Genomic DNA, 17,839 nt, shown 5'->3' with positions numbered 1-17,839 from the left:
TGTATCCAACGTTTTTCATTTTCTTTTATATAAGGAATTACTTCATTCATTCATTCATTTTTACTTTTCTCCCAACATTTTGGCATTTTTTTTTTTTTTTTTTTTTTTTGATAATAATAAATATTTTTAATTTTTCCTTTCGTTTTTTTTTTTAGTATGAAATACTTTTGTATGAAGTTAGTCTTTATAGAAAGAAAACTCCCTAGTCGCATCACTTTTATTTTTATTATTTGGCTCATTAGCTTTAAGCTTTATTTTTCTGTCTTCTATTAAGTTTTCAAATATTTTTCCTTATGAAAATCTTCAACTTTGAGCCTAATATGGAGAAGTACCAACTCTTGACAACAACAAAATACTAGCTTTATATAAAAATAAATCCCTAGTCACATAACTGTTCTACTATATACTACTATATATGTTCCTTGACTTTTACCTGTATTTTTATTTGGCTTTCCCAACTTTTTTTATACGGCTGAAAATCATCCACTCTGAGCCTCATACAAAATAGGGCAATATCTTGACAACAACATATGAGCTTTCTTAAAGCTCAGCCAGTTTGCCGTCGTAGTAAATATCCAGCCAGAAAGCTTTCGAGCTACAAAAACACATGTGGCAAAGCTTAAAGCATTTTAGGCTGCTTGAATTGGCTTTCGATACGATTGCAACCCCTAAAATGCGGCAAGCTTAAAGCTCAGGGCAACCCCATTGATAAAAGCTCTGGATGGAAAATGAAAATGGACTCGACTGCCAGTGCGTGAAAAGCAGTCGCAGCATTCGCTTCGTGACTGCCACGGGAAACATAGCATCGAGAGAGTCGACTCGAGTCTGCTTGCCTTGTGACTCTGCCAACTGTCGAGGCTCAACCACCCGCACACACGTAGACACAAATGCCAGCGGATTGGCCAGCTGTTAGTCGAGCAAGCGAGTGATTGATTTTTCGCATCAGCAACTCGAGCACAGTGGAAAGTGTGGCATAGGTGAAAGTGGCAACTGCGCCCAACTGGCCCCAGCCACACATATGGACATGAGTGCCACGCTGGCCGAAGGTCAGCAGCCAGCCAGCAGCAACAGCAGCAGCAACAGCAGCAGCAACAGCAGCAGCAACAGCAGCAGCAACAGCAGCAGCAACAGCACTGCCAGCTGTGACAATCTACAGCAGTTGGCAGCAAAGGTGGCAAGTGCAACTGGAACAGCAACAGTCAATGAGGACGTGGAATGCGCTGAGAGTCCAGCATATCCAGAGGCTGATCAGGACGCAGACGCATTTGCCGAGGACGAGGCGCAGCCATTGAGCGAACGCTGGTCGCCGTTGGGCGCAAATTATGATGATGCCAACAGCGCCAGCTCCGAGCTGATAACGAGCGGCGACTGTGAACTGAAGCCAACGATGCTCAATCAGGAGCTGGAGAAACAGCCGCCAGCAGCGGTGGCAGCGAACGAGGAGAGCGCCAGCGAATTGGCACGTTTGCGCAGCATTGAGGAGGAGCAGGAGGTGTTGACCAGCTCACTGTTGGCATTGACATCGCAGTTTGCGCACGTCCAGCTGCGCGTGCGACAGATTGTGGAGGCGCCCACAGATGAGCGGGATCAGCTGCTGCGTGATCTGGAGGATTTTGCCTTTCAGGGCATACCGGAGGTGCCACTACCAGCTACCAAAACTGACAACGACAATGATAAAGCGCAGCAGGCGACTCCGCCAAATGGCCAGCTGATCGAGAAGCTGAAGTCGCAGTTAACGGAGCTGGAGCAGTTCGCCTATGATTCGGGTGCACCCGGAGTGCTGCCGCAGCATGTGCTGCTCGAGAAGCAGAAATTCATACTGGACGAGCTGCGCACGAAGCTCAATCTGCAAGTGGAGCAACATCAGCTGCCCGCTCTCAGCACCGAGGAGCTGCGCCATCAGGTGGACAATGCAATCGGCGAGTTTGTGGGTCCGCTCAAAATGAAGGAACAGCTGGTGGCACAGCTGAAAACCCAAATTACCGATCTGGAGCGTTTTATAGCCTTTCTGCAGTGCGACACCGCTGGCGGCACTGGCGGCACCACCAGCGCCAGCGAAAAGTTGAAGCTGCTTAGCGGCGCCTACAACAGTTATGCTGCGAAGCAGACGGCTAGGCAGGCGCCTGGTCAGCTGCCCGTGGTGGCAACCACATCGACAACAACAACAACCAATAGCAGCAGCAACAATATGAGAGCGACAGGAGCATCGTCATCATCATCATCCAACGCCAATGCGGAGTATGGACCACAACGGGAAAGCCTGCACAGCAAGGCGCATGGATTGCTCGACAAGGCATCGCTACTGATGCAGATGTTTGCGACCACACACTTTGCCAAGCGCCAAGCGGACTTCCAGCAGAACTCTTTAAAGAAGACGCACAAGGGCAACCATTGGGGGTGAGTGAAAAGCATTAAAAATTTAATTAACTTAATTGTCATCGTGGGAATTGCAATATCCGTTAAGTTTTCGTGTCACTGTGGCAACGCCAATGCGAAATCGATTCATGTTTCCATTTTGAGTAATTATCCGTTAGACTTGGGCATATTTTTGATGGAGTGGCAATATTATTAGCTACATAAATGGAAACATTTGCATTAAATTACAATTTCTCAATGATATCAATTAATTTTAAATATATATTCATTTCTAAAGGGATCTGCGCGCGCAGCTGGAGGTGGATATCCAGGAGGTGGCCGCATTGGCAGCCACATTAAGCTGCGATCGCGAAAAGTTGGCCAACATCAAGCGAGCTCTACGCCAGCAACGGGAACAGCAGGCGACCAATGCCAACAAGCCAAGCGTCTCGGTTGATGCACAGAATGGGGCATTAATCACTTTGCCGCCACGATGCAGGCGTGCAGCTGTCAACAGCGCCGGCCACGAGCTGACGCCTTATGCCGCAAGCGCAGCCACAGCCTCATCGGATTCGGATGAGGACATGTACGAGCGCTACGATTGGGACACGGACAAGTCTCTGGGACGGCGCATTGTGCATATGCGTGGCGACTCCATAGCCACCATTGGCCGCGAGTTAACCAATGTGGTGCGCAAAAACTTTGCGCGCACATTGCAGCAGCTCATCCAGCACGGGCTGCGCTTGCCAGCCGAATCGGCAGCGTCCAGTCTGATGGTGCCATTCATGCGTTGCCTGCAGCCAGGCGCACAGCGTGTGGCGGCGGGTGCGGCAGCAGAGATGCAGTTCCTTGGCATTGGTCGTAGCATGCACGCCTGGGAGCTGATACTGGAGTACTACAATCTGAAGCATGGCGAGGAGTACAACAATACGCCGGCCAGGAAGCTATCGCAGAGCTTCCAACTGGACATTGTGGACGCGCAGGCGGTGACAGCCAAGCAGAGTCTGCTGAGCGCCATCGGCATGATCCTGGCCATGCATCGGCCCTACAAGCGCAGCTACAATGCCCACTTCAAGGCTCTCATCTGTGCCGGACTCAAGTGAGTGCTTCATTCGATATCCCATTCACTTCAATTGTCATTTCCCTTTCGCCCCTCAGCGCACATCTCTTGGTGGAGTGGCTCAATCTGATACTCAGCTGCAACGAGCTAATCGATACATACTACACGTCCAACAGCTATGTGGCATGCACGGGCTTCCGCGACTCGTTGCGCTCAATTGATGCACTGTCCAAGTTTGACTTCGATTTGCCCGTGGATCTGGCCATACGGCATTTCCGCAATATATAAATGAAATCGTTCGATCGATTGGCATCCAGTTTTTGTTCTCCTCTTATAACTAGTCCAAGTCATAATTCTAAATGTATAAATATGTGTATATAACTTTAGATATGTCCAATTAACTAAATACCTACTAAATACAATTACTAAACCTAACCGGCCTTGAATTCGTTTGTGTAGAACTGATGGATGCACTGGCTCAGCTTGTCGCCCAGTGGCCGCTGCAGCGGACCGCAGCAGAGTCCCGCCAGCAGCTGACGTGCTTCGGTCTCGCTCTGGCACGCCGCATACGCATCCAGCAGCAGGCGCGGCGTCGCATATCGCTCCACAATGGCCAGGGCACGGTCCAGTGAGAGGGAATGCAGCTGCAGCAGCTGCTGAACGAATACCTCGCGCACCGTCAGCTGGGCATTGCGCGCCGAGTCCTCGTAGAGGGAACGAAACTTGAGCAGACCCTCCTGGCCACGACAACTGTCGGCCTGTGCTCTGGCCAGCTGCGGCTTGTCCACGCTGTACAGCGTCTTGGCCGCGTCCACATAGAGCTGCTGCAAGGCGGCGCCAACGCCGCTCAGATAGCACATGGAGCGATAGTGATTGTCGCAGCGCACCACCTGGATGTCAGCGGATTGGACGCGAGAGTTGACAAGTGCCTGCAACAAGGACTCTAGGGGCAGGCCGAGCTGCTCATTGTCGCCGTAGTCCTCGATCAGGTAAATGATGTGCGGCAGTCCGCACTGGTGCAGGCGATGCTTCTGCTCGTGGAACCGACCGTCGCGTATGCTGCTCGCCAAATCGTCCATGCGCTTGCGCTCCACTATGTAGGGCAGCACAAGCTCGTTGCCGGCGGCATCGCGTGCTATCCACAGAAAGTCACCGACAGTTAGGCGCCGCACCTCGTGCTCCACGTTCAGCGTTTGCAGATAGCTGCGCGTCTGATCCAGGATGCGCTTATTCTTGCCGCTCGTCTCCTGTGTGTCCACTAGCAGCACAATACGATAACTGCCCGCAGGCATGTGCACGACACGTTCCCGTTCCTCGGCTGCTGCCAGCTCCTGTTGTGCTTTCTTGGTCAACTTCTTGGGCTTCTGCAGCTGCTGTTGCTTTTGTTTCCTCTGCACCACTTTGACCACCTGTTGCACCTGCTCCTGATACTCTGCGCTGCTGGACGCCGCAGTGGCACTCATATTCAGTTTGGCTTGGCTAGCCAGCAGCCTATGCTGACGCAGTTCTTCATCGATCAGCTGACATAGCGTTGTGCCGAAGCCGCGCAGCACGGCGCATTCGCGACCACTGTACAACGGCAGCGGGTAGTTGCGCAGGGCTTGCAGTGCCTGTCGCAGCTTGTGCTGCGATTTGCGGTTGCGTTGCTCCGCTTCGTGTAGCCAACGCTCCAGCCATCGCGTGAACAGGGGATTCGGCTGCTCCAACTTAATTTCCAGACGTGCTTCCATAGCCGCGCCAAACTACAAACCAATGCTGCCACCTAGTTGAAATATATATATGAACTATCGTGCGAATGTGAATAACAAACGGGAATCCTTTAAGTAAACTTGCTGAAACAATATTAAAATATTTTAGTTTGGTTTACATTTGTCTACCTTCCAAAGGATCATTCTTTTAATAAATAAAATATTTTTGGGTACCGCCATCTATTGTAGATACTACATAAAATTTTAGTATCTACAATAGATGGCGTAGTATCTATATAAAATTTTAGTATCTACAATAGATGGCGGTACCATACCATGTGAAAAATGTTCGGTGAATATTGTGCGCTTGTGCACTAACCACAGAACACTTAGACCGGACAAGTAGTGTGAAGCGTTTTGCACACTTTTTTACGAGTATTAGTTCCCAGACCACTTCGTATTTGCTCGGCTCCTCACTTTTAGGGTCGGGCTACGAAAATATGGGAACACAAAATCATTTCGCTTCATGCGCTCGGCCGAGATGGTCGACTGTTGAACAAAAGATCCCTTAGTGGCATGTGCATGAGCACGCACCATACCGCCACCTGTTGCGAATCTCGAAAGCCAAGCTACCAGACCGTTGAAAATAGTTTGGACTAACACTGCCACTCACTGTTTGGATGAATGCGTTGCACTGTGATTGTCAAGTTCTGAAGCGTGCAACTTTGTTTTGCGGCAATTTGTATTAAGGATGACCACCAAACCTTCGAGCACCAGCAGCAATGCTAACGTCGACATCAATAATATCAACCTAGCGGGGCTGAGCATTGCCGAAGGTATTCGGGATTCGCCTGTGTGCATCATCGTGCTTGGCATGGCCGGTTCAGGCAAAACGACTTTCACGCGGAGCCTCATCGAGCACGCTCAGGCACAGTTTAATCCGTATGTAGTAAACTTAGATCCCGCCTGTCGTGAGGTTCCCTATGCGGCGCATATCGACATACGTGACACGGTCAACTACAGAGAAGTAATGAAACAGTATCAGCTGGGCCCCAACGGCGGAATTGTCACTGCGCTCAACATGTTCACCACCAAGATGCCCAAGTTCGCGGAGCTGGTGCGACGCGCCGGCGAGCGTGGCCACAAATGGTGCATCATCGATACGCCTGGCCAAATTGAGGTATTCACCTGGTCGGCATCTGGAAGCATCATCACTGAAGGCCTAGCTACCATGTTTCCCACGATCGTTGTCTATGTCATGGATGTTGTGCGTTCCAGTTGCCCTACCACATTCATGTCCAACATGTTGTATGCGTGCTCCATACTCTACAAGACGCGACTGCCCTTTCTGATTGCGCTCAACAAGGTGAACACACTTCCAACACACTGATAAAAGAGATGCTATAAAATCTTAATATTCTAATTGAACAGATTGACCTGAAGGATTGTAGCTTTGTGCAGGAGTGGATGACCGACTTTGAGGTGTTCCAGGATGCATTGGAGGAGGAGCACAGCTATGTCAACAATCTGACACGCACCATGTCGCTTACGCTCGACACATTTTACGAGAATCTGATCACATGCGGTGTCTCGGCCAAGACGGGCATCGGCTTTGCAACCCTCATGACGCACATACTTGACTGTGTGACCGAATACAATCGCGACTACAAGCCGGTGTATGAGAAAATGCGCCTACAGCGCATTGCCGAGCAGGAGACGACTCCGCAGCCAGTCGACAACGTTGATGAGGCCGGCACAGCTGTGCCCATGGGACTCGATATAAGTGTCAGTTGCCCTTCAATGGACTATGTGGAACTGTAGCTAATTGCAATTTCTCTATACTTGCAGGATCCAAAGACCAACTCAGAGAACAGTGTATATCTTATGGCACCGAGCCTAGTGCCGGTGCAAATGGATGCCGATGAGGAGCTGGAAACCGATGCCAAGAGCAAAGCAGAAGAACAAAACTTTCAAAGTTTCGTTCAGAGTCATTTGACGGCGCAGCAAAATAAACGGGATAAACAGCAGCGCGATCAGCAGGCGCAGAATCCTTGAAAGTGATAAACTATATACGTTATTAACAAATAGATTTAAGCTGAGAGATAGCATCGCAGGTGCATAACTGTATAAATAAATGTACATTATATTGTAATGAAATGTTTGATGTATGTATTATATGCAGTTAGTTTGCTCTTTATTATTATTCACTTTAACAAGCAAAAACATTCAATATAGTGTTTGTGTTTCGTTTTGTATATATTTATGTATGTATTTATATATATATATATATATATATATATATATATATATATATATATATATGTGTGTGTGTGTGTGTGTATGTGTTTATGTGTCTATGTGTCTATGTGTTGTTCGCATTGTTCTGTGGTATATATGGACTTAACTGTTTAGCATTTGCAAATAATTTATAACAATTACAGTGATATATGTTGGATATCCATATATATATATATAGTATATATATTCTATCCATGCTTGGAATTTTTGATTTGATTTATTCAATAATGCATATACATGTATATATATGCGTGCTGGTGTATATGTAAATGCAAGCCATTGTGTTCAAAATTTGCTTATGTTATAGCATATACTATATAGTATATAATATAATGAGCAAATCAATTGTAAGTGCGCCTTGCCACGCCCAGCTCGCAGTTTTTGTTAAATATATATATATATGTATATATTATGCTTACAAAAATACAGATCATCTCAAATTACAATTACAACTCTCAATGGTTTACACAGTTATATAGATCGACGTACATACATACATGTTACATACAGTTACATACATATTCATAAACATATTTAGTGTATACAGTGTACATAGTATTACTTTTCATTTCATTCCTATTCCTATCAATCGAACTATGATCTACATATATACATATATATATGCATATGTATATATATATATGAGCTCTTCAATATCTAACTCTATTTCGCTCCGATCCGAGAAGAAACTTAATACTTGATTCATATTCTTGCTGCATTTTCAATTTGTGCTCAAGAGACTGGAGTTTCTCTAGACTGGACTGGACTTAAATGATTGCATATACATAGTACATAAGTATTAGTGCGTTAAGGGTGCGTTGCATAATATCGCCCATCGTCAAGGATGCTCCAAGTGTTCCGATCCAGTTAAATGCAGTTTAAGCTTAATATTTGTGCTAAAAATCATACGCACATACATGCTTATCTTATGTATATTCATATACGTAAATCTTGTATAAGTTTGTGGGTGTGTGATGCATGTGGCTACACATATACACACACATACGCACACCCACGAACACCGAAGAAATTATGCTCACAATGGAAGGAATTCAGTGCTAAACAAAGGAGAGCAAAAAAAGAAAATGTTTTTGGTAACAGCTTATTCAAAGAATCCTTAATATGTTTTCAAGAAACAGTCTTCTAGGTTTTTTTTTTTTACAATTTCTTATTTCTTTTTTGTTTACTTTAGAAACATAACAATGAAAATTGCTTGAGTGTCATTGAGTTTTGTTCTTTTATTTATTTATTTATTTTTTTTTTCAACTTTTCATTTTATTATGCGTTTGCTTTTTTCGTTTTGTTTTTTTCCCTATTTTTTTTTATATTTTTAATTTTTATTTTTTTTTTTTTGGCATAGCTTAGCTTGGACAGTATTTAATTTTTTTTTACTTTTTTTTCGAAAAAGTTAAGTTCTTAACATAATATATTTATCAAATACAAGTAAACAAATATATGCACGCATTCGAAATACATTTAAATATGTTTCAAGATCTTCAAAGTAATAAATATTTCTATATACATATATGTATATATATAAAGATTTACGAATATTTATATATAAAGCAAAAGTTTTGTGCACATATTTGATTATTTGTCAAATTTATATTTGATTAAAATACGCTGTTTATTTTTTATCATTTACTTAAGTTGTTTCAAGCATTTCCTTTTTGAATTTTTTGATCAAAATTTTGTTTATCTATATAGGCCTGTATATCTTTTTGTGTATATATATCATAAAAATATGTAAATACATATCTGAAATAAATAAATAGTTAAACAAAATAACAATAATAATAATATTTAATAATAAAACATCAAAAAGCGAAAAAAGTGGGGCACACGCACGACTAAATTTTATGTTTTTTGTTGTTGTTGTTGTTTTATTTGTATATACATGGAAATTAATCATCGTCGGAAAGATTTGTTGTTGTGAGCAGTGTGGCATTATCCTCGGCGCCCTGCTCCTCAATGTCCTGCATAAGAGATAGGAGAGAGAGAGAGAGATAGAGAGAGAGTTGATGAAGATTTCATTAAGTTTAGATTGACTCAAAGTCTCATATATATAAATATATACATATATCCATGCCCCATTTCTGGGCTAGCCCTGCTTCAATAAGATTTACACTTTGTTTTTCTTATACAAAATATATTTGTTTTTTTTTCTTTCTTTTTTTCGTTTTCTTGTTACATTCGATAGGACGTATAAAATACCACACGATCAATATGTTAAACATTAAAAGTACTCCGATTTACACACACACACACACTCATACATACATATGTAGATACGTATATAGATTATTTATGTATGTATGTGTACACACACACACATACAGGCAATGTCACATACATATTTTATATGCTGCATTGCTTTAGTATTTCACCCACACACACTCATACAACACACACACACATATATATATATACATATACATAAATTTAGAGAGACGAAAAAACACAGTTTTGATTCATAAAATTTTGATTTAAATTTGTTTTTTTTTTTTTTTTTTTTTTTAGCATTCTTGTATAAAAATAAAAAAATTTGTTTATTTGAATTTAAAATTATTTTGTAATTATAGTAATAAAAAAAAAAAAAAACTTATATAATGAAACAAAACGTTTGGGCTTACAAAAAATTTTGCGCTCTGAGAAAAAATTTGTAAATGCGACAGTAGATAAATGTTTCATGTGTTGTGTTGCTTAGTGTATCAAGTGATTGAGTTCACTAATAGAGTCTGTTCCGTTCTGTTCGTGTTGCAGTTGTAGTTGCAGCTGTAGTTGTTGTTGTATTTGTTGTTTGCTTGTAATTTCGCTTGTTTGTGTGTTTGTTTGTTGCTTGAGCGTCTGGAAGTGCACGGAAGATTTTGTTGCATTTGATTGTGGCTGTGGCTCTTGCTGCAGTTGCAGCTGAGCTGCTTCATTTGAGCTTCTGCTTGGCCGGACTGGAGGACACCTGATCCGCCTCGGGCAGATCGCTCTCCTTCTTGCGCTTCGATTTGTCCTTGTTGGGCGCCTTCGCCTTCTTGGTCTGTGCCGCCAGCAGCTTGGCCTCACGCTTCGCCTCCCGCTTGGCGCGCAGCTGTTCGGTGATGAAGGAGAACACCAGATAGCCCTGCACGGCGATCAGGCCGATCAGCGCAATGACCGCACGCAGATTATAGCTGCCGCCGGACACGCAAATGCCATAGTAGAGTGTGAGCACACCAATCACGGAGGTGGCAAAACGCACCAGGACGAAGCACACGTTGTTCACGATGCCCACACGGGCCAGACGCTCGTCGCGATCAAAGACACCGATCAGCTGGAAGATGTGGGCGAGCAGCTCGCTGAAGTAGTGAAGGGTGAGCAGAACGAGAGCCAAGCGCTGGAAGCTGAGCGTGTAGGCCAGCACGATGAGCGTGAAGCCGCTAATGGAATGTATGATCTTGGGCTGTTGCTCCTCCTTGGAGCGCACCTTCTGGAAGTAGAGCTCGGGCAGCATATGCAGATAGTACGACAGCTGGATGATGAAGTAGAACTTGTGCAGAAAGCTCATCGGATGCGCTGGATAGCCCTCCCAGAGCAGAGCCACCTGACCGAGGTAGCCTTCGCGCAGCGCCACGTGCGTGCCCCAAATGAATGAGAGCAGATAGAATGCGACCAGTTGGCCGGATTCGTTGAAGCGAGCCAGCTTGAATTTGGACAGATGCAGCTTCTTGCTAATCTTGTCCAGCACAAACTCCTGGATGATGGCGTGCATGATGATGCAAGTGAGCGTGTAGAAGAATATAGCACAATAGTCTTTGATGCCGGCCACATATGTATACGGCTTGCCATACGGCTGCTCCCTGCTTGCCTCCTCGCCGCTCACGTTGTGATGCAGCGAGATGAAAGCACTGGCAAACGATGCCGTCGACTCGTTCATTAGCCCAACCACAAACACCATTGCCACACAGGAGATGATGTCCGCGTGGTTTTGTATGACGAACTCATGGCTGAGTATCGGTGGATTCTTGTTGCTCGTCTTGCGTCCCAATCCTGGTTTGATGGCCATAATTAATGTTGTTACTTCGTCTCAGGCGTGTTGCTCTGCAATGTTGCAAGTTGATGGGATTAGTGAATGCAATTAACTGACTGCCTCTCTGTATCTCTATCTCTCTCTTGCCCTTTCATTCAGTCACACGCTCTGTGTATGCTCGTGGCTGTTGCAACGTCAGCAGTCGCAGCAGCAGCTGACAACGCCAACGGAATTATGGCCATGTGCATGCAAATGCCAATTGGTCCATGCAACAACAGCGCGCACACACACATATACACACGCACGCACAATTAATGCAAACAATACAAATTTGCCTTGTTGGCACACACACACATATACACACTTACGCGAGCGCCACAATCAAACACACTCACCCACACACATGTATGCACAAGAGAGAGACAGAGAGAGAGAGAGAGAGGCGGCTGCCGCTACACGCAAGCAAATTTCTTTTCTTTTTTTTTACTTTTTACTTTTCACTAGACAAGCGAGTTCAGTGTTGTTGTTGCTTACAGGATTGGAATTTGTGTTACAGTTTGCTGACGTAGACGTATTTCAGTTGTGTATATTAGTTTTGCTTCCACTTGTTATTATATTTGTTATTCTTTTCAAACGGTATTTTTTGTATTCGATTTTTTTTGTATTTTTTTTTTTTTTTGTATCCAGTGTGCCTCTGGACCAGCCGCCTCTACTGCCTGCCTATCTCTGGCTTTTAGTTTCGCTGCTGCCTCACCTGTGAGTGAGTGACTGACTGACTAACTGACTGACTGAATGAATGTGTTGCTACGTTTCACCGCAATCACTATGTGAATGCCAAGGCGGCCTACTGGCAAAACAGAGCCGAGCAACAACAACAGCGCGCAGACATACACCAGAGCCGTAGCAGTACAACAAAACACTGCCAGCGGTAGCGACAACAGCTACAACACTAACACTGACACTAACAACAGCAACAACAACAACAACAAAAAACTGCCACGCAAACGACTCTCGGCTCCAACGGGCAATAGTATATGGTCGTGTTGTTGTTGGTTTTTGTTGCTGTTGCCACTGCTGGTTCACTACCACTTGTTCACGTTGTTGTTTATTGCCTGCTCGCTTCCGCACACACTGCACTGTGCCTTCGTCTTGCCGGTTACAGTTAAGCGCTCTCGCTTCCACACGCCCAGAGCGCCACAATATTATGTTGAGGCGCCCAATCGTTAGTGTCACGATGTTTGGCCACGATGTCCGTTTTGATGTTCGTCTACTTCGTGTACGAGCCGACTATGACGTGGAATTTGTTGTCTTTTCAGTTTATCGATAGACATAAAAAGCGTCATCCGCATCTTAGCAACCCTGCACCACTTGCTGATAGTGGACATAGCAAAGAAAAGGTCGAACACTGTATATGCACATACATTGTCAGCTTGTGATGTCGATGTAGCTTCAAATATACACATTTCACTCTCAGATTTGCACAATGTTCACGTCATGCGCAGTAGCCGAGCGCATCACAGAGCTATTGCGCTCTTTGATTTTTGCCATTAACATTAAGACGCGCACATTGCACAACTTATATATAACCGTTGGCATTCAAAAAATATTTGAATGCAATGAACGCGCACATAAAGCTATAAATATGAAAGAAATTTATTAGAACTAAATATATACATATGTTATATATTTTTAAGAATCAACTGCTTGCTATATGTTCAGTTATTTTATGAGGAGAAATCTTATTGTGCATATCTGCGTATAATTATGTATTTCATTGGTGAAAAATCTAACTCTGTTTACTGTTGGCTTTTGTTGAATCGTTTGAAATCTGAAACCCATTTCAGTTACGTTTTTGGGTGATTGTAATTAGCGCAAGGTTATGCAAGCCGCTGGCCCCCACATGGCAATTAAATGCATTTTGTACTCACGTTACGATTTCGCTTGCGCACAGAGGACACAATTGTGCGCTTGTTGCGTGCCACCAGGCAAACGGTTATAATTAAAATCATTCCGATAAGTGCAAATCCGAGTAGAGCAGGCAGCAGCACGCTATCCTCAGCCTTGTAGCCCTACAAATGCGAAAGAGAGAGAGAGAGAATGATTATTTGTGTGCGTGTGTGAGAGAGAGAGAGAGAGAGAGCTAGACAAGGACACAGCCATAGGCATACAATTAGAGCGAGATCCAATACTTACCGACCACTGGACATAGGTGGAGGGATCTATGTAAGCCCAACGTGTATTCATCCAAATGTTGTTGCTCTTGTTCTGACCCACATCCGTGTTGCTTGATGATTGTTGTTGCTGTTGCTCCTGCGGCGGCTGCTGCTGCTGTTGTTGTTGTTGTTGCTGCTGCTGTTGGACCTGTGTGCTCTGCGTCTTGGCTAGCACGGGCGGCATGATTGGTTTCTTGGCTGCCGACTTGAGCAGCGGTACTTGTATGATGCGCGTGGTTAGGGTGGCTGCCATCTGACGATTGGTAAGCGGTGGGGCGGCAGCGGCAGTGGCAACGGTTGTCCTTGGCATGGCTGGGCGTGCAGTGCTGGCCGGGATTAGGGGTACCACTGGATCAGTTGTTTGCACGCTCTGAATTGTTGTTGTTGCTGGTGCTGGAGCAATTGTGGTTGTTGATGTTGTTGTTGTTGTTGTTGTTGTTGTAGTAGTTGTAGTTGTAGTGCTGCTAGATGGCAAAGTCTTGTTGACCTTTAATATGAACTGCTCAATGCCATTGCGATTCACAATCTGCACAGTTTTGCCCACATTCTGACCCAGCATGGCAGCCACCGGTGGAGCTGGAGCTGGCGCTGTTGCCATCCTGGCACCTCCAGTGGCTGCTGCTGCTGCCGCCGGATGTAACTGCTGTCTGTCGCCGCTGTGTGTGAAGGCCGCCTTAGTTTTGAGGAACCATTCAGTGGGACTGGGCAGACACTCGGCGGAAACCAGAAACGGTATGAGCACGGCCCCAATGATCACAGTACAGACAAAGATCAGGCCTAAATACGCAAAGAATGTGCGACGTCTGCGTGGAGCAACCGCCGACGCGCTGCGCTTGGCGCCACTGGACGTGCTCGAGGAGGAGGACATGCACGTTACGGAGGATGTGTTCGCTGCCTGGCAGCTGGCGTTGCTCAGCTTGCCCTCAATCCGGAAATCATCGTTTTGCGGTAGAATCGTGTACTGCAAGCTGTTCTCGCCGTGCCGTATTGTTTTGTACATTTTTGATTTATTCTTTTTTTTTCTACTTTCGCGTCTTTCTTTTGTTACGTTTTTCTTTCTTTTTTTTTTTGTGTATTTGTGTTTGTAAGCGAAAACAAGGACACTGTAGGACACTTTTTTCTTTTTGGAGCTCTGTTTCCTGGTGCTCAATTGTGTTTCACACTAAACGCTGTTGTGCCAATTGTTGTTGTTGTTGCTGCTCCTGCTCCTGCTGCTGCTGCATGCATGCTTCTTGCGCACTAATTTTATGTTTTTATTGATTGAGCGTTGTTGTTTTGCCAATCGCTGAGAGACGAGCGCAGGCAGCAGCTCGAAAATCCAAAACTTTTTGGCGCAGTCGCAATTTGCAAATGCCGCAGTGTGGCAAAGCAGATAACGGTTTCAGCGCAGTCATCTGGCCAGTGCTGGGCAACGCAAGCGTAAAGTGCATGCCAATAAATATATGCCATTCACACAGGACATTTGCACACACACATACATATGCACACCTGTATTCATAAAGCATGATGCAAAAGAATAGAGAAAGAAATTTAAATTGATATATTTTCAATTTATATATCTAATTCTATACCAATATATTTTATCGCTGCATATTCAATAATAAATACCTAGTTAACGGGCATAGTATTGAACCTCTTATGGTACATGATTGAATGAGCTCGGACAAAAGCTGCTTGATTTTCACACGCAATTTATACATTCAGCTACAAAGTATGCAAAGCGCCGGTAAATCTAAATACTTAAATTCCATATAGAATTTAATTTAAAAAAGTCATGAGTGATCTAAAATTCGTTTGCTATTTTTTCATACTGCTGAGACTTATACATATTTTATTTTATACTTTGATTTATGTATTTACCCTGCCTTCATATGCAGTTCCATAAACAAATCCATACAAAAGCTAAATGATGTGAAATGGGCATGCACACGAATGCATAGACGAAAGATAAGTGATACACAATCGCTTTGAATGGGGGCGCGTAAAGAGAAATCAACAACGAATTGTATCATAAACAATTATAAATTATATATCAAAATTTGCCAACAGATTTATGACCAACAGCAAATGTAACATTAATTGAGCAATCGATCGGTCTCAACCAAGGTCCGCTGCATAGCTAAACGCACTGATAAGAGTCACCACGATAAGCGACCTGACCAAGTGGTTTGCTGCGAGTCCAGCTGCTTATCAAACTGAAATAGTTGGCAACCGTTTAATGCATTGCACGGTCGCTGCCAGAAATCGGTCAGTAACGGAAACTCGATTCAAAAGCGAGCAACATGCTCCTGATAATCTGTCTCGGTGTTGGCTTAACGCTAGCCTTCCTCAGCCTGGGCTTGCTTGTGGTGCTGCCATTTCTGGCAATTTTCATGGTGCTGCTTTGCCTGGGCCTGCTGCTGCTGAGTCGCAAGTCAGTGCTCATTTTTGACAAGTATCCCAGCAAGGGCATCTTTTATAAGCTGAAGTATCACATTGCGTTGCTGGTGCTGCGCAAGCTACGCGATCGCATCTATAAGCGTAACGAGGAGGAGCTAAGCTCCGCATCGCATCTGGCCACGCTTGATCGGCCCCAGCCGCTGACGGACGACCCGAAGAGCTACGACGTGGTCAGCTTTATGGCTGCCAATGCAGCCGGTGAGAAGCTGATGATCACGCTGGAGCGGCGCAGGCGCGGCGTACTGAAAGCTGCGCTCTACCTGTGGCTACCCAGCGGCCAGCTCTATATGCTGCCCAAACTACCAGACATGGTGCACTTCACCAGTGACGGCAGCGAGGAAAGCACCGAATTTCGTGGTGCCGGCTTTCACATCTATCCGGAGCAAGCGATGACTCTATGGCGAGTCAAATACCTCGGTCAGCTGCGCAGCGAAGCGGAGCAGGAGCTGGTGGATGTGCAGCTGGATATGCAGTTCGTGAGCCACACGGCCCACTTCAATTACAATCGTGATCTCAGCTCTTCGCTCATTGCGGACTCTGTGGCGCGCGAGGCCTGGAACGAGAGATTCTATGGCATGCTCAAGTCCGTCGGCCATATTGTGGAGAAGCGCACCCACTACGAGCAGTACGGCCAGCTGAAGGGCAGCATTGTGTTGGGCCAGCAACAGCTGCAGCTGGAGCTGCGCGGCATACGGGATCACAGTTTCGGCACCGAGCGCTGCCTCAGCTCGATCAATCGCTATGTGTACTTTGCTCTGTTGCTCGATGATGGCAGCAGCATGGTCGTTGGCAACCTAAGTCAGCCCTCCTTCTTCCTATCCTCGCTCAAGGTGGGCTACGTGTGCTCGCCCGAGGGCGTCTATCAGGCCATCACGGCAAGCAACTTTGAGCTCTATTCCTACGGCGAGAAGGGCGTGCCGCCACAACATCAAAACTTCATTGTGGAGACCGCGGAGCGTTCGTATCTAGTCCAAATACGTGTGCAGAACAGTGCCGTGCGCTTTGTGGGCGGCGACTGGGAGTCCAAGGTCTACAATCAGTTCGTCGCCTGCACCGTCAATGGCATCGGCGGCCAGGGACATGCTGAATATCTCTACAGGCACAAGATGGGACGACCAGATGCGGTGTCCGCCAAGGATCCCGAATGGTATCAACGCATCAAGAGCTTTGAGCGAAGCCTTAGCAGCTTGGAACCAGTAGTCGAAGAAGATTTTATATTTTAAGCTAATCCCCAACTCTTCTATACATATACATATATATAATAATGACTTGTGATAAAATAATATTACTCTTCAATCATGTTGTGTGAATAAAACTAAATATATTGATTTTAAGTTAACAGCTGGAGCAAAGGCAACGAGAAATGAACCCAAGTTGGATTTTAAAAAAAATTATTTTCACTCCGATCTCCAAGCTAGCAAACAAATAATTTAGACTTAATTTAAAGATCTGCATGAGAATTAAAACCTTATTTTTCCCTGGTTATGAATTCCCATATAAAGTAAATTTGTATTTCTCATCTGTAGCCTCCGCCTTCACTTGCAAAAATACAAATTAAAATATATCCACCCATGCTCGCACATTTAACAAATATTATTGGCGATAAGTTTCAATTAATAGGCATTCGAGATCAGAAAGTCAGTAATATTCTTAACCGCGACATAAACTAACGAGCTTTATAAATATTTAAAAATAAGTTGGAGCACAACACTTGAGTTGAGCGGACGAAAACCGTAAGCAGTCATTGATATGATAAGGAAATTATTTCGGATTTTCTATCAATAAA

General features: G+C 44.8%; 6 protein-coding genes across 11 annotated transcripts; 3 read left to right on the top strand and 3 right to left on the bottom strand.

Annotated features, from left to right (window-relative positions):
• The first annotated feature begins 740 nt into the window (after positions 1–740).
• LOC6584224 (RUN domain-containing protein 1) lies at positions 741–3,850 on the top strand. Its single transcript, XM_002009844.4, has 3 exons — positions 741–2,397; positions 2,654–3,454; positions 3,514–3,850. The coding sequence occupies exons 1-3, from the start codon at positions 1,019–1,021 to the stop codon at positions 3,701–3,703; spliced, it is 2,370 nt and encodes a 789-aa protein (XP_002009880.2). The 5' UTR covers positions 741–1,018; the 3' UTR covers positions 3,704–3,850.
• Positions 3,718–5,185, bottom strand: LOC6584223 (crossover junction endonuclease MUS81). The gene is made up of 2 exons (XM_002009843.4): positions 3,829–5,185; positions 3,718–3,770 (listed from the first exon to the last, which is right to left on the bottom strand). The coding sequence occupies exon 1, from the start codon at positions 5,143–5,145 to the stop codon at positions 3,847–3,849; it is 1,299 nt and encodes a 432-aa protein (XP_002009879.1). The 5' UTR covers positions 5,146–5,185; the 3' UTR covers positions 3,718–3,770; positions 3,829–3,846.
• Positions 5,186–5,649: 464 nt separating this feature from the next.
• LOC6584222 (GPN-loop GTPase 1) lies at positions 5,650–7,355 on the top strand. Its single transcript, XM_002009842.4, has 3 exons — positions 5,650–6,469; positions 6,535–6,888; positions 6,952–7,355. Exons 1-3 carry the CDS (start codon positions 5,855–5,857, stop codon positions 7,156–7,158), a joined length of 1,176 nt encoding a protein of 391 aa, XP_002009878.1. The 5' UTR covers positions 5,650–5,854; the 3' UTR covers positions 7,159–7,355.
• Positions 7,356–9,252: 1,897 nt separating this feature from the next.
• On the bottom strand, positions 9,253–14,963 carry LOC6584220 (nuclear pore glycoprotein p62). Of its 2 annotated transcripts, none has more exons than XM_044008721.1 (3): positions 13,595–14,961; positions 13,330–13,470; positions 9,253–9,377 (listed from the first exon to the last, which is right to left on the bottom strand). In XM_044008721.1, the coding sequence occupies exons 1-3, from the start codon at positions 14,612–14,614 to the stop codon at positions 9,306–9,308; spliced, it is 1,233 nt and encodes a 410-aa protein (XP_043864656.1). In that variant the 5' UTR covers positions 14,615–14,961; the 3' UTR covers positions 9,253–9,305. The 2 variants fall into 2 exon arrangements, with proteins under 2 accessions (XP_043864656.1, XP_043864655.1); XM_044008720.1 differs by lacking the exon at positions 9,253–9,377 and adding an exon at positions 12,844–13,035 and having other exon boundaries at positions 13,595–14,963.
• Positions 9,801–12,708, bottom strand: LOC6584221 (translocating chain-associated membrane protein 1). 5 transcript variants are annotated; one of them, XM_015161504.3, is made up of 2 exons: positions 11,889–12,708; positions 9,801–11,472 (listed from the first exon to the last, which is right to left on the bottom strand). In XM_015161504.3, exon 2 carries the CDS (start codon positions 11,435–11,437, stop codon positions 10,322–10,324), a length of 1,116 nt encoding a protein of 371 aa, XP_015016990.1. In that variant the 5' UTR covers positions 11,438–11,472; positions 11,889–12,708; the 3' UTR covers positions 9,801–10,321. The 5 variants fall into 5 exon arrangements, with proteins under 5 accessions (XP_015016990.1, XP_015016989.1, XP_043864660.1 ...); XM_015161503.3 differs by having other exon boundaries at positions 12,156–12,708; XM_044008725.1 differs by having other exon boundaries at positions 12,514–12,708.
• Positions 14,964–15,612: 649 nt separating the features above from the next.
• On the top strand, positions 15,613–17,417 carry LOC6584219. Its single transcript, XM_002009839.4, has one exon. It carries the CDS (start codon positions 15,897–15,899, stop codon positions 17,274–17,276), a length of 1,380 nt encoding a protein of 459 aa, XP_002009875.1. The 5' UTR covers positions 15,613–15,896; the 3' UTR covers positions 17,277–17,417.
• Positions 17,418–17,839: the final 422 nt, after the last annotated feature.

The sequence above is a fragment of the Drosophila mojavensis genome, unplaced genomic scaffold (genome assembly GCF_018153725.1).
Source record: "Drosophila mojavensis isolate 15081-1352.22 unplaced genomic scaffold, ASM1815372v1 contig_136, whole genome shotgun sequence".
In the NCBI taxonomy this organism is placed as follows: domain Eukaryota; kingdom Metazoa; phylum Arthropoda; class Insecta; order Diptera; family Drosophilidae; genus Drosophila; species Drosophila mojavensis.
The sequence above is the reverse complement of the archived record's forward strand: the minus strand, read 5'-3'. Positions and strand labels throughout refer to the sequence as shown.

Excerpts from the sequence above, each read along its gene's own strand:
- LOC6584224 (XM_002009844.4), top strand. The coding sequence starts at position 1,019 with ATGGACATGAGTGCCACGCTGGCCGAAGGTCAGCAGCCAGCCAGCAGC. Across the intron at positions 2,398-2,653 it reads CACAAGGGCAACCATTGGGG|GGATCTGCGCGCGCAGCTGG; the intron begins GTGAGTGAAAAG and ends TCATTTCTAAAG. Across the intron at positions 3,455-3,513 it reads CTCATCTGTGCCGGACTCAA|CGCACATCTCTTGGTGGAGT; the intron begins GTGAGTGCTTCA and ends TTCGCCCCTCAG.
- LOC6584221 (XM_015161504.3), bottom strand. The coding sequence starts at position 11,437 with ATGGCCATCAAACCAGGATTGGGACGCAAGACGAGCAACAAGAATCCA.
- LOC6584220 (XM_044008720.1), bottom strand. The coding sequence starts at position 14,614 with ATGTACAAAACAATACGGCACGGCGAGAACAGCTTGCAGTACACGATT. Across the intron at positions 13,471-13,594 it reads CCACCTATGTCCAGTGGTCG|GGCTACAAGGCTGAGGATAG; the intron begins GTAAGTATTGGA and ends TCGCATTTGTAG. Across the intron at positions 13,036-13,329 it reads TGCGCAAGCGAAATCGTAAC|CTTTATGTGCGCGTTCATTG; the intron begins GTGAGTACAAAA and ends TCATATTTATAG.
- LOC6584219 (XM_002009839.4), top strand. The coding sequence starts at position 15,897 with ATGCTCCTGATAATCTGTCTCGGTGTTGGCTTAACGCTAGCCTTCCTC.
- LOC6584222 (XM_002009842.4), top strand. The coding sequence starts at position 5,855 with ATGACCACCAAACCTTCGAGCACCAGCAGCAATGCTAACGTCGACATC. Across the intron at positions 6,470-6,534 it reads TTCTGATTGCGCTCAACAAG|ATTGACCTGAAGGATTGTAG; the intron begins GTGAACACACTT and ends CTAATTGAACAG. Across the intron at positions 6,889-6,951 it reads CCATGGGACTCGATATAAGT|GATCCAAAGACCAACTCAGA; the intron begins GTCAGTTGCCCT and ends CTATACTTGCAG.
- LOC6584223 (XM_002009843.4), bottom strand. The coding sequence starts at position 5,145 with ATGGAAGCACGTCTGGAAATTAAGTTGGAGCAGCCGAATCCCCTGTTC.